Source organism: Coregonus lavaretus (assembly GCF_964263955.1).
Source record: "Coregonus lavaretus genome assembly, chromosome: 17".
In the NCBI taxonomy this organism is placed as follows: domain Eukaryota; kingdom Metazoa; phylum Chordata; class Actinopteri; order Salmoniformes; family Salmonidae; genus Coregonus; species Coregonus lavaretus.
This window is the reverse complement of record NC_140004.1, coordinates 8996275-9011404: the sequence shown is the minus strand read 5'-3', so window position 1 is coordinate 9011404 and position 15130 is coordinate 8996275. Positions and strand designations below refer to the sequence as shown.

The 15130-nt window shown below is 41.7% G+C and overlaps 1 protein-coding gene across 1 annotated transcript; it reads right to left on the bottom strand.

The window, feature by feature from the left end:
• Positions 1-496: 496 nt before the first annotated feature.
• On the bottom strand, positions 497-12400 carry LOC311144282 (noelin; the record flags this gene model as incomplete). The annotated part of the gene is made up of 6 exons (XM_084180296.1): positions 497-1174; positions 4632-4738; positions 6728-6947; positions 7956-8111; positions 10447-10596; positions 12251-12400. The coding sequence occupies 6 exons, from the start codon at positions 12398-12400 to the stop codon at positions 497-499; spliced, it is 1461 nt and encodes a 486-aa protein (XP_084036422.1).
• Positions 12401-15130: the final 2730 nt, after the last annotated feature.

The following is a 15130-nucleotide window of genomic DNA, read 5'->3' as shown; positions in this document are numbered from 1 at the left end:
TATACTGTCCATACTGTCTTTAGACACTATTATATGTATATATATATTTATATTCCGGTCTCTGACATTGCTCGTTCTCATATTTCTTAATTTCTTAATGTATTGACATTTTTCTGGATTATGTGTGAATTTTTTATTGCTAAGTATTACTGCACTGTTGGAGCTAGATTCTGAAGCACAAGTATTTCACTGCACCTGCGATTACATCTGCAAATCTGTGTACGTTTCCAATAAACTGATTTGATTTGAGTTACATATCTCCCCTACTTTGAAGCATCCGTGGACCAGACCTGGGTTCAAATTCACTTGATCTAGCCAAGCTTGATTGAGCTTGCCTGGTGCAATGGAACCAATATAACTGTTGTAAAACTGCAAACCCCGTCCATCTGGCACTCCAAGCAGGCTAAAGCAAATGCTAAACATATTTAAAAGTTATCAAATAGTATTTGAACCCAGGTCTGCCGTAGAATGAGAAGGTCACAGCATGGCTAGCTATCTACTGCTCCTGCTCTGAGCGAATGACGTGGAACAAGGTGACATTGTACAGCACCTGGTGACCATTATTCCATGCGTACAGCGCTCTGTCTTTAGGGTTATAGTCCAGCATAGAGATGTGAGAGTACTTATTCTGGAACGGTATGTCAATGTACTCGTAGGTGGACGAGTTGGTGCTGAAGGCATAGTACACCTTGGTCCCACCGGAGTAGCCATTGGTGACATACAGCGTACCACAGATCATGAAGGCCTCTCCTGCGCTCCTCTTGGGGTGGTTGGTGGTCCAGCTCTTGATGATCTGCAGGGTGCTGGGGTTCAGTTTGCTGATGACAATGTTTCCTGCGTTTTGATTGGTGGCATAGACGGCCCAAAGCCCGCCCTCATCCACCATGAGGTCGATGTCCGAGTGGCCTCCCCAGGAGTAGTGGTACATGTTGTTGTAGCCGGCGTAGTCCAGCTGGCGTGACTTGCTGATGACGGAGGTCTTGAAGTCAAACTTGATGATTGTGTGGCTTTGGAACTTGTTGAAGTAGATGGAGCCGTTGTAGACCACCTGACCCGTGCCCGACCATGGGTGGGGGAGGCGGTGAGACGTGAAGTTGTCGGAATTCATGAAGTCGTAGATGGACATGTACTCCCGCACAAATCGGTTGTTGTGGTAGCCGTCCATGTACCACACCTAGATGGGAATACAAGTGCATTAAAAAGTCAGTACAGTGTGTTATTGGCAAAAAATAATCTAAAACCATCATGTAATATGAAATCATGGAGAGCTTGTGGTCTTTCTGCTGTAACTCTGAGATGAAATTAAGAATATCAAAGGATTCCCAGACAGAATCTCTCTACAAAGCCAGGGCTTCGACCCTCATTAATCATTGAGAGCCAGTGCAGATGACTCAACTTATCTCTGATCTCTCAGATTTTCAACGGTAGTCTCCGCTTAAGTCATTCTCTTTTAAGTGTTTGTGTCCTCATGAATTTGAAGCAAGAGAACAGACACACTGAGTGTACAAAACATTAGAAACACCTTCCAAATATTGAGTTGCACCCCTTTTTGCCCTCAGAACAGCTTCAATTTGTCGGGGCTGGCCCATGTAGACTCCAATGCTTCCCACAGTTGTGTCAAGTTGGCTGGACGTCCTTTGGATCAAATCCAATCAAATCAAATGTTATTTGCCACATGTGCCGAATACAACAGGTGTAGACCTTACAGTGACATGCTTAATTACAAGCCATTAACCAACAATGCAGTTTTTATGAAGAAAAAAAAAAGTGTTAAGTAAAAAATGCAAGTAGCCATGATTAGCTGTTCAGGAGTCTTATGGCTTGGGGGTAGAAGCTGTTAAGAAGCCCCTTGGACCTAGACTTGGCGCTCCGGCACCGCCCGCCGTGCGGTAGCAGATAGAACAGTCCATGACCAGGGTGGCTGGAGTCCTTGACAACTTCTAGTGCCTTCCTCTGACACTGCCTGGTATAGAGGTCCTGGATGGCAGGAAGCTTGGCCCCAGTGATGTACTGGGCCGTATGCACTACCCTCTGTAGTGCCTTGCGGTCGGAGGCCGAGCAGTTGCCATACCAGGCAGTGATGCAACCAGTCAGGATGCTCTCGATGGTGCAGCTGCAGAACTTTTTGAGGATCTGAGGACCCATGCCAAATCTTTTCAGTCTCCTGAGGGGGAATAGGCTTTGTCGTGCCCTCTTCACGACTGTCTTGGTGTTTTTGGACCATGGTGGTTGACCATTCTTGATACACACGGGAAACTGTTGAGTGTGAAATAACCCAGCAGCGTTGCAGTTCTTGACACCAACCAGTGCGCCTGGCACCTACTACCATACCCCGTTCAAAGGCACTTAAATATTTTGTCTTGCCCATTCACCCTCTGAATGGCACACAATCCATTTCTCAATTGTCTCAAAAAAATCATTATTTAACCTGTCTCCTCCCCTTAATCTACACTGATTGAAGTGGATTTAACAAGTTACATCAATAAGGGATCATAGCTTTCACCTGGATTCACCTGGTCAGTCTATGTCATGGAAAGAGCAAGAGTTCCTAATGTTTTGTACACTCAGTGTATAGGACATGGATACAGTATGTGTCCACCCCAATGTCAGTGGTATTCCTTAATGAACACAACAATAAAAGTTCTGCATGATATCCAATCCTGGGATTCATCTCTTTCAGACATAAGATATACATGATATCAGACACCAATTATCCCTAGAATGACTTATCTTACTGCAATGACAACCAGTAGATGTAGCTACAGTGGGGGAAAAAAGTATTTAGTCAGCCACCAATTGTGCAAGTTCTCCCACTTAAAAAGATGAGAGAGGCCTGTAATTTTCATCATAGGTACACGTCAACTATGACAGACAAAATGAGAGAAAGAAAATCCAGAAAATCACATTGTAGGATTTTTAATGAATTTATTTGCAAATTATGGTGGAAAATAAGTATTTGGTCAATAACAAAAGTTTCTCAATACTTTGTTATATACCCTTTGTTGGCAATGACACAGGTCAAACGTTTTCTGTAAGTCTTCACAAGGTTTTCACACACTGTTGCTGGTATTTTGGCCCATTCCTCCATGCAGATCTCCTCTAGAGCAGTGATGTTTTGGGGCTGTCGCTGGGCAACACGGACTTTCAACTCCCTCCAAAGATTTTCTATGGGGTTGAGATCTGGAGGCTGGCTAGGCCACTCCAGGACCTTTAAATGCTTCTTACGAAGCCACTCCTTCGTTGCCCGGGCTGTGTGTTTGGGATCATTGTCATGCTGAAAGACCCAGCCACGTTTCATCTTCAATGCCCTTGCTGATGGAAGGAGGTTTTCACTCAAAATCTCACGATACATGGCCCCATTCATTCTTTCCTTTACACGGATCAGTCGTCCTGGTCCCTTTTCAGAAAAACAGCCCCAAAGCATGATGTTTCCACCCCCATGCTTCACAGTAGGTATGGCGTTCTTTGGATGCAACTCAGCATTCTTTGTCCTCCAAACACGACGAGTTGAGTTTTTACCAAAATGTTCTGTTTTGGTTTCATCTGACCATATGACATTCTCCCAATCCTCTTCTGGATCATCCAAATGCACTCTAGCAAACTTCAGACGGGCCTGGACATGTACTGGTTTAAGCAGGGGGACACGTCTGGCACTGCAGGATTTGAGTCCCTGGCGGCGTAGTGTGTTACTGATGGTAGGCTTTGTTACTTTGGTCCCAGCTCTCTGCAGGTCATTCACTAGGTCCCCCTGTGTGGTTCTGGGATTTTTGCTCACCGTTCTTGTGATCATTTTGACCCCACGGGGTGAGATCTTGCGTGGAGCCCCAGATCGAGGGAGATTATCAGTCGTCTTGTATGTCTTCCATTTCCTAATAATTGCTCCCACAGTTGATTTCTTCAAACCAAGCTGCTTACCTATTGCAGATTCAGTCTTCCCAGCCTGGTGCAGGTCTACAATTTTGTTTCTGGTGTCCTTTGACAGCTCTTTGGTCTTGGCCATAGTGGAGATTGGAGTGTGACTGTTTGAGGTTGTGGACAGGTGTCTTTTATACTGATAACAAGTTCAAACAGGTGCCATTAATACAGGTAATGAGTGGAGGACAGAGGAGCCTCTTAAAGAAGAAGTTACAGGTCTGTGAGAGCCAGAAATCTTGCTTGTTTGTAGGTGACCAAATACTTATTTTCCACCATAATTTGCAAATAAATTCATTAAAAATCCTACAATGTGATTTTCTGGAAAAAACATTCTCATTTTGTCTGTCATAGTTGACGTGTACCTATGATGAAAATTACAGGCCTCTCTCATCTTTTTAAGTGGGAGAACTTGCACAATTGGTGGCTGACTAAATACTTTTTTCCCCCACTGTACCTCCCATTGTTCTGGTGCCGGTGAGCTAATCCCAGACAGTGAGGTATGAAATCACATTACTTAAGTTCTAATGGCATCCATTTTGGTCAATACTTGAGTAATTGGGTAATTCAAATATGATTTATGCTAACATCTTACATCTGATATTTTACCTTTCCTGAGTGTCCTCACAATTGCATATTAACACAAAAGAAAATAGTTGACTCTGCTTTATGTTTATACTGTATAATAAATATGATAGACATTGCAGAAGCAGGCCTACCCTCGTGTCATCCTCAGGTGCCAGGGGGTCAGTCATCCAGGATCCAAACCTTGATCCAGACGTCTTAATTGTGATTGGATCACTGATTCCTGTTAGCTTCCCACATGCTGCAAGAGCCAAAGACACAATGCAAGATACTGCATTTATCTCTGGAGTATCAATGCTGTCTATAGGTTGGAAAACAGTGTGTGTGTGTGTGTGTGTGTGTGTGTGTGTGTGTGTGTGTGTGTGTCTGTCTGTCTGCGTAGGTCAGTGACCTTAATGTACCAACTACAGTTGATATATAATTATGTTGAAAATTATATTTTCAATATGACTTGTTTAGGATGACAAATCCAGCTTTAGTATTACAATCTAGTGATCAGTTCAGTGATTTCTTCAGGTTTTGACATTAGTGTTTTAGCTGGAGGGCTCTCTAGCAAGAACTGTGTAGATACTGTATAAATGTGTGTGCCAGAATCTAGTCCTACTGCAATCTATTTATTTTCCTCAGAATTACAAATTACTCAACGTTGGCTCACTAACTTTGGGCTTGTGGTCTCTGTACAACAGTATCTTTTCAATGTCATAGATAAATGATAACTATGAATAATGGAAACAGACTTTTCTGTTTTTATATAAATCACACACTCAATTACTCTCCTCTACAAATGCTATATTAAAAACAGGGACAGTGAGTGCAATATTCAACTTTGAGTCAATTCACACTCACACCTCCCCCTCACTTCACATCCAGAAAAAGGTAACAGCCCCCATTTTTCTTAGATAGTGTTCCGTAATATGTAACTCTTGCTATCGCCCATTGCTATAGTACTTGGAAAGTTAAAGCTGAGCACTTGAAACAAAATTGGATAATCCTCTGATATTGTAGTGAGACATTCTTTCATTTCTAGGAATTTGCCAGCACATTAGCTCTTCTCCCTCCATACAGGGTCTATGTATTCCCATTGGTACACTTAGCATCCTAACAGTCAATGCTACCGACAGTGCCATGATTATCTGGCTTATAATGGAATCATACAGTGGTGCGAAGGAAACTGACTTCAATGCATGTTGTCTTCCCTTGGTCTCATTCCTTACCAGTATATTTCTTCTATCTATTTCTTCTACATTTTTCCTCCTGTTTTTTTTAAACAAGCATTTTGCAACATTCATTGATTTGTTCAGCCTTTCACCTACAGATGTAGGATCTTAATTTGATCACCCTGTTGCAGAATAACTTTCCTGCAATTCAGGAAAATTTAAACTTGTAGTGTAATTGATGTTTAAAAAGGCTTCTGAAGTTTGTAATTTCCACTTTGAAGTTTCAGACTTGATATTCCCTTACCAAAAATGTATCAACCCATACAAAAATGTCCATTAATTATAATCCACATAATAATTCAAATGTCCTGTTGCTGCAGGATTATTTTCCCGCTGTAGCAAACTGGCTCAAATTTAGATCCTACATCTGTACTTTCAGCCTTTCACTTATTTGTGACATCAATCAAATAGATATTGTGACAGGTAGGCTTTGTATCTATATTCCTTCCTGTGAACAACCCATGCAACAAGGAGATTACTGAGAGAAGTAATCTGTCAGTTGTTATATCCTGTCACTATTTTTAGATGACTGCCGCTACGATGGTGTGTAGCTTTTAGCCAAGAAGTGGACATAAGCTCACAGCTCATTTCTGGCACACATAACATGATGTACTAGTGACGTAGTTTTGACTAAATAGGATTAAATTAGCAAAACATAATTAAAATCACCCGCTAACAACTCTAAATCCTAACGTGTTTATATAGCGTCTAACTTGACATACTGTATGAGGACAAAGTCTCTTTTTTCATCAGCAATATTGTTAAGCATTGATGCAGTAGGCATGTAAGTACACGTAAGAGTAGGAAAAGGAATAGATGTAGTCAAGGCATCTTTGATTTCCTAACATGAGAGAATAACTGAGTATGTTAAAGCTGATATACTGTAAGGGTAGAACATGTAGGTGCGGTGGATAGATTGAGATCTGCTGGTGTGAGAAGAATGACTACTGTAGATCTGATTGGCCCCTTGCACAAGGAAGCAAAGGGGGTGTTTCAGTGTTATCTGAGCCTACCTAATTTTTGCATGCACGCACGAAGCCTCTCTTCAAGATTTGACACTCTGTTTTGTAGCTCCTCGTAGTCATAGGCTCCGATCTCCTCCTGGAGTTCATTTAGCACAGACGTCAGATTCTGGATTTCCTCTTTAAACTGCAATACCAATTTTGCATCGGCTTTGTACTCCTCCAACACTGGTATCAATGGTCTAAGTTCCTCCATTTTCGCTTTTATTGCCTGAAAGGTTAAAATAGGCTTGGTTCAGTGTTATGCGAGCAAATGGGTGTGCCACACCTGTCTTGCCCTACTCTGGCTGTCTCCCTATGGTGAGTGCAGAGTGGACCTAACACATTCAACAGTATCATGAGCAGATGTGACATCCTCACAAACATAAGCAGCATGAAACAAGTCCTCGGTACACCAAAAACAATTGGGAAAATATTTTATTTTCACCTTTTAAAATGCAACATCTTAGGGTTACATGCTTTCATGTCACATACAACAATGTTTCCGTTTTCTCTGTAGTAACCAAGTATGCATATACTAAACTAAACGAGATATGAAATTAAATAAGAATTTAATGAAAATAATACAAAAACTGAACAAAATCTATTTATGGAATGCATCTACAGTAACATGCAGAAATGCAAAGAGCAGTGAAGGTCTGAGGGTGAAAAAGGTGCTATATTTCAAATAGAATGCATGGTGCAAATAGTCATTGGTCAAGTTCAGGGATAGAACACTGGGATTGAACTGCCTCTTCAGTCTCTGCAGCGTTATAATTTCCTAAAGTTAGCCCTGCAAGCAAAAAAATGAGATACTGTTGAGTGTTGAATAATCTAACTCACTAGCCTATCTAATATACACACACAAAACGTGCAAGGGTCATCACTCCCAGTGATGTTCATGACAGAACATAGCATACACATTGCATTGGTGAGGATAGACGGGGAACACATATGCACACACAAACAAACATAAACGTCATCAAAATAGTTAACGTTTATTTATTTTTCCAGGGGCAAGCATTTAGGTGTAAGGGTTTCATTTCCACCAGGGGCTGTATGAATCACGCTTCCCAGAGTAGTAGTGCTGATCTAGGATCAGTTTTGACTTTTAGATCTTTATGAATAAGATTATATAGACAGGAGGGTCCTAGATCAGCACTTCTACTCTGAGACACTTGATAAATGCGCACACATCTCTTTGTACAATGTTGTCTATGTAAGAGCAATGTTGACATACCTTATATTGCCTGGCAATGTTCTGCTTGTGGTTCTCCTCCACCTGTTTAAACTTGGTCTCCAGACCTTTCAGCTGGACCTCCATTCTCTCCACGTACTGCAGGTCTCTCTGGGTCCGCTGGTCCAGCACCTGGATAGACTGGGTCATGTTCTGGACCTAACACATAGGACACAATAAAAAAATTAAGACAATAAATACCTAAATACAGCCCCAAATATACAAGGAAACCTGGTTTTACCTGGGTTTACATTTAGTGTTTTAGGGTCTTCCCAGGTTTAGTGCACCTGCCTCCTCTCTTTGATACATTTTGTGAATAAAAATAAACAAGATATACACTCAGTGAACACAAAGATATGATATTTGGCCATGAATGCTCCTTCAAAATTGTTGGTGCATGACACAATTAATTGTAGATATACAGTGCCGTCGGAAAGTATTCAGACACCTTTACTTTTTCCACATTTAGTTAGGTTAAAGCCTTATTCTAAAAATGATTAAATTGTTTTTTCCCTCATCAATCTACACACAATAGCCATACTGACAAAGCAAAAACAGCTTTTTCGAAATATTGGCTAATTTATAAAATAAACCTGGAAATATCACATTTACATAAGTATTCAGACCCTTTACTCAGTACTTTGTTGAAGCACCTTTGGCAGCGATTACAGCCTTGAGTCTTCTTGGGTATGACGCTACAAGCTTGGCACACCTGTATTTGGGAAGGTTCTCCCATTCTTCTCTGCAGATCCCCTAAAGCTCTATCAGGTTGGATGGGGAGTGTCGCTGCACAGCTATTTTCAGGTCTCTCCAGAGATGTTCGATCGGGTTCAAGTTCTGGCTGGGCCACTCAAGGACATTCAGAGACTTGTCCCGAAGCCACTCATGCGTTGTCTTGGCTGTGTGCTTAGGGTCGTTGTCCTGTTGGAAGGTGAACCTTTGTCCAGTCTGAGGTCCTGAGCGCTCTGGAGTAGGTTTTCATCAAGGATCTCTCTGTACTTTCCTCTGTTCATCTTTGCCTCGATCCTGACTAGTCTCCCAATCCCTGCTGCTGAAAAACATCCCCACAACATGATGCTGCCACCACCATGCGTCACCGTAGGGATGGTACCTGGTTTCCTCCAGACGTGACGCTTGGCATTCAGGCCACAAAGTTCAATCTTGGTTTCATCAGACCAGAGAATGTTGTTTCTCATGGTCTGAGAGTCTTTCGGTGCCTTTCGGCAAACTCCAAGCAGGCTGTCATGTCCTTTTACTGAGGACTGGCTTCCGTCTGGCCACTCTACCATAAAGGCCTGATTGGTGGAGTACTGCAGAGATGGTTGTCCTTCTGGAAGGTTCTCCCATCTCCACAGAGGAACTCTAGAGCTCTGTCAGAGTGACCATCGGGTTCTTGATCACCCTGACCAAGGCCCTTCTCCCCCGATTTCTCAGTTTGGCCGGGCGGCCAGCTCTAGGAAGAGTCTTGGTGGTTCCAAACTTCTTCCATTTAAGAATGATGGAGGCCACTGTGTTCTTGGGGACCTTCAATGCTGCAGAAAATGTTTTGGTACCCTTCCCCAGATCTGTGCCTCGACACAATCCAGTCTCGGAGCTCTACGGACAATTCCGTTCGACCTCATGGCTTGGTTTTTGGTCTGACATGCACTGTCAACTGTGGGACCTTATATAGGCAGTGTGTGCCTTTCCAAATCATGTCCAATCAATTAGATTTTCCACAGGTGGATTCCAATCAAGTTGTAGAAACATCTCAAGGATGATCAATGGAAACAGGATGCACCTGAGCTCAATTTCGAGTCTCATAGCAAAGGTCTGAATACTTATGTAAATTATTTTTAAATTTGCAGACATTTCTAAGAACCTGTTTTCACTTTGTCATTATGGGGTATTGTGAGTAGATTTCTGAGGAAATGTTTTTATTTAATCCATTTTAGAATAAGGCTGTAACGTAACAAAATTTGGAAAAAGTCAAGGGGTCTGAATACTTTCCTAAGGCACTGTACTGTGGATGATTGACTGCAAAAACTGTCACTGTAATCTCTAATGTGGCTAGCCAGACATTACAGTGATTCAAGTGCTCAAGAGCAATATACTGTTACGTGTACTTGAAGATCAAGCGAATCAGAAAGACCTACATCAGTGATAGGGATTGAGAGTATGCTAACATTGACTACCGGTTATTCCCCATCAAGGTGCCAAATGTGTGCAACACCTGGCTTCCAAACAAATCTACTGTATAAGACAATTTCAGATCATATCAAATGATGATGATGGGAAATTAATATTGTCAAAATACTGCAGGGTGAACTGAACTGCTATTCTCAAGGAACCATACATGTGAGTGACTCCTGTCCTCTGGCCAGAGGCTCTTACTGCTGAAAATAAGATTTAATGGTAGTGTTGGTGCAACTGGTGAATGGTGTTTGTTCTAGTGGAGCTCTGATAATAGGAGGTAATGGGTACTGTAATACGTCATGCTACATGGGGTGATTACTTTTTCTAGCAGCTGCCGGAGCTGCTTGGTCCTGGCGTCCCGCGAGCACATGGTCTGTTGAGGCGCCACCACGGTGCAGACACAGCGGCCCTCCGTGTCCTGGGCTGAGCTGTACACCTGCCATGACTCCTCAGGGTTGGCTGGCAGCACCTACGAGAGAGACAGACAGACAGGGAGAGAGAAGATAAGACAGACAGACAGGGAGAGAGAAGATAAGACAGACAGACAGACAAGGATGGGGCCAGTCAGGGAGAGAGACAGAGATGAATGGAAAATGATTATTCATATAAAGATGTGGTTAAGGATGGGGCGGCAGGTAGCTTAGTGGTTAAGAGGGTTGTGCCAGTATCCGAAAGGTCGCTGGTTCTAATCCCTGAGCCGACTAGGTGAAAAATATGTCGATGTGCCCTTGAGCAAGGCACTTAACCCTAATTGCTCCTGTAAGTCGCTCTGGATAAGAGCGTCTGCTAAATGACCAAAAAATAAAAAAATAAAATAAATGTGATGTGACAGTATTTCCATTTTCATACCATACTGTACTGGCTCTCACATTGTCCTTTCCAGCACCGTTTCACCAACTGTGGAGGATGGTTTACCAGGCCAGTACAGTCCAGCTTGGCTTGGCAAGGCTCACCGTAGCTCAGTAGTTTAAGATACACCACATTACTAGTCGCACCACATCACCACTCATATCTAAAATGCATTCGCTTACAAAACAATGCAATTACATTTTGGGAGGTTTGGACAAAAATCATGATCTCTGCCGAAAATGTGTGCTAGTTTGAAGTGGAATCATTTCACCACAGGGATTTACATAACCTTGTTCCAAGATGATGGAGTATGATTACGTAAAATGCAATCTGTAGTGTTGAACCTTGCAGTATGCTCCACCCTAATCTTCAACAATCAAACAGACTGTCCACATTCTAAAGACAAAGGGGCTGGCAAATTGAGGGAAACATCTTTGTAAATCTACTCAAATAGCTTTGCTGGATTGTGATAATATTAATTCATAATCTAGTACTTGTAATGTTTTAACATAGCCTACAGGAATTTAATCTGTGCCATGTAAGTCAATTTAACCTTACATTTTCAACCCTCCAATATATCATGGGGTAGAGTCATTCAGTAAAACAGTCATAGCCTATTTAGCAACAAGCCTTCGGAGTAATAATTAGATACTGAGGCTGGTCTAAATGTCGATTGGTTTAAGTTTTACCACTACATGAACCCAGAGCAATTTAGATATGAATAGAAATATGGCTCTAGATGTACTCTGGCAATTAGTGACATGCAGTGTATTATGCTAAGATCCATTATGTCTATAACATGCCACATTTGCTGTTAGTCTATATAATGTAGCCTAATTTTGCTCTTTATATTTAAATACATTAGTCACAGTCTTAGAACTGTTATTATTGTCCATCATTGGACCACATTGCCACACTTCTTCTCCAATATATCAGTTCATCCATATAGCAAAGAATATGTGAAAGTTGTTGTATGGCCTACACTAGGGTTAACAAGAATAGTAACATCATTATTAGCAGTTTATTCAACAATATGTTCATGGATAGGCCTACTCGTTTTGGCAATAGTCACTACAGTCAATTTTCCTCTCGTTTGATGCACAACCAACAACAGTTTTTTTTTCTTTCAATTAACAACCAACATGATAAATTATAGGCATACTAATAACTTTTTTAAACTATTTTTATTCGTACTATTGGCACAAATGTAAGCCCGCAATTTATCCTCAGAAGGGTACATGATTCTAATGGTTCCTGAATCAGCTGTCACTCACGCCGGTGCTCCGGTCCGCTTTCCCTCCTGAAGCTACCAAGAGATTGGTGGTGTTGAGTCCCACCAAGGACGGTAACGTCTGCGACATCCAGTTAGTGATCATAGCCATCGTGCTAAGCACCACTCCAATCTTCAGTAAAGGCACCGACATATCTGCGCTCTCTTCGTATTATCAAAATACACATTCCAGTGGAGAACTAAGTAGGCAAATAATATTGCCAGTCATTTGATGCAACGGCATGGCTGCAACAGCGGACAGTCTGGGTTTGAACATGTTTGGATGACAGGTGGAGGTTCTGCTCTCTTCAAAAGCGACTGTGATGATGGGTCAATGCGGTTGCTTTAAAATGTGATGCCGTTCTCCTGCAATCAATCTCGAGTTTATAAGATGACGGAATTCAGTCGCCTCTCCCATTCGCTGGATACCCCCGCCCACCGCGCACGGATAGAAAAACCCTCAGCTAAAATCCATGGTGCCACGCTTTCGCGCTTGCCACAACGAGACAGCATTCTGCACCTTTCCACCTTCTATACCAAATACAAGAGATTATCTTCATGCCAGGGAAAACTATATCTAAATAACATGACTTCAGACTTTGAAGTCAATGTGTGATATAATCAAGTTAAGCATGAAACCCCACAAAAGCAATGGAGACAAAATGAGGCCAAACGAACCTAAAGAAAACAGCATTCTCAGACTGGATGCCTTAATTGTGTAGGTTACTTAATAGCGGTGGCTTGATGACTCGATGGGGAGAAGAACTGGATTAGTCCAACCACATTGAAACCCATCAGCAACAACTCTCCACAAGGTACAATCAAGTTTCATTTCATCCAATAAAGATAGGCAAACGACAATTCGTAATCTAGGGACATCTGATTAATCGTAGAGATTTTTAAACGACATCATATTTAACATCAGGCAGGAACAATGTCCGTGGCGCAATAATGGCACATGCAGGCAGAATCTCTAGCGCTGTCCATGGTCCTGTTTTGCTTAACCAACCAGGTGCAGGGATATCTAGGGACATTCCGCCACCTTGTCGTTACAAATGGTATTGCACGCCCACTTGTCAGATACTGTGTAGCCTAGACTTAGTGCCATAGCCTGCCATACCAGCTTCAGGAATGTAAATAAGAATGTCAATTTGTCATGACTATTTGAAAGCACCAAATGCCTGATTCAACGAATCCAGAGTTTGATGATCAGTTGATTAGCGTGTGATCAAGTGTGGTAGTGCTGGGCTACAACAAAAGCTTGAACACCCTGTTGGTGTCCCAAGACAGTTGGGAAATGTAGGTGGCATTGTGGCTGCCAGGGGGAGGCGCTGTGGCACTGTGGAGTGCAATGCATCTCTGAACAGAGAAACAATTCCTTGAAAATAAAATTGAGATATTAAGAAGAGCATGTTCATGCAGACCAGCATTACAAATGAATACTAGTTATTAATCACAGCTATTAATCATAACAAAAATACTGATGATTTTTTAATTGTTTCGCATTTTAAATAGCAGTTTATTATTACTGTGTTGAATGATTTTTGTTTGCCTGTAGTATCAATGTAAAGAGATGAGGCTATTCATGCTACAACCTGCGGTAGAATCTTGTTTATGCAATGTTTGTTAAGCTTTCTTATTTAGCCTTTCCTCTGCCATATTAGACCAATAGGCCTGCAATTCTGACTAAATGAAACTGAAGTCACATCTTATCAGCATGTTTAATAGATATTCTCAAAACAGCGTTACTTATCCATGTATGTAAAAGTGGCCTACTTCTGTCATTGTGAAATTAATAATTGACTAATTTGAAGATATTTTGCTCGCTATCTTTAGTATCGCTTCTCAATTCTCCAAAATAAGTATTCAGACATGCGGATTTGGATAGTCACACCAAGAACCCCCTGAATGGGATAGGGACTCCGCAATGGGCTGAAAGTTTAACAAGATTTACCCAAAGTCTCAGTTCAGGTGAAACTATATGGGCTGTTAGTTGATACAGTAGGCTATCACTGCTAATGCCATGTGATTAACTTTCATTCAGTCGTTTTGCTCGCTGATTTCGATTTAGAAATAAGAAATTAGATTATCTCAAACATAATTGGAGTGAATATATAATTAGTTAGATGAATTGAATGTGAAACAACAATTTAAATATTTAAATATAGCCTAGACTATTTAATTGATTGTCACATTTTTATTCTAGACAAGCAGGAATAGATATCATACATTTGGCTATAGAAACACCTCGGCGGATGCGCATTAGCGCTTATCAAATTTTACGAAGGGGATGAAATCCCTTTATCGTCTCGATTTTATAAAATATTTAAATCTCTAGGTCTACACCTTCTTTAAGTAGGTAATCTGTAGGATAATTCGCTAATCATGGTTTGAGTATCTTAAATGGGGAGTAAAATGGCGTTTATAAACCTACTTGGGTGAGTTCAGTGCCCATCAAGACGAGGAGGGTGAGACTCAGAAGCTTGCTAGTAGGCTGCATCTCTTGCCTCCGATAGCACCAAATCCAGTACTTTCACATGCAGATTGTCTTTTCCACTAATGTCTTCCTCCTCTTTTACGCGTCGTCTTGCAATCTTCGTTGCAGAGCTGAGCACAAAAATAAAGGGTAAATAATAAATCTGGTGAGGAGCCGTCACTGCATGATGTTCAATGCATCTCAATGCCTTGTGCTGAAGATCCTCTTCCTTATGTCTTTCTTCTGTCAGCCACCTCGCATGCGAAACATGGAAAGAAAAACCATTAAGCTTTCTCAAATCACAACTCCACCAGCCTTTAGTCAAAAGTTGGCTCCGCAAAACAAGCACAGGGGTGCACGAGCTAAATCACGAGAATGCGGGAGGGAGCTAGCCGTGGTGCTGAAACC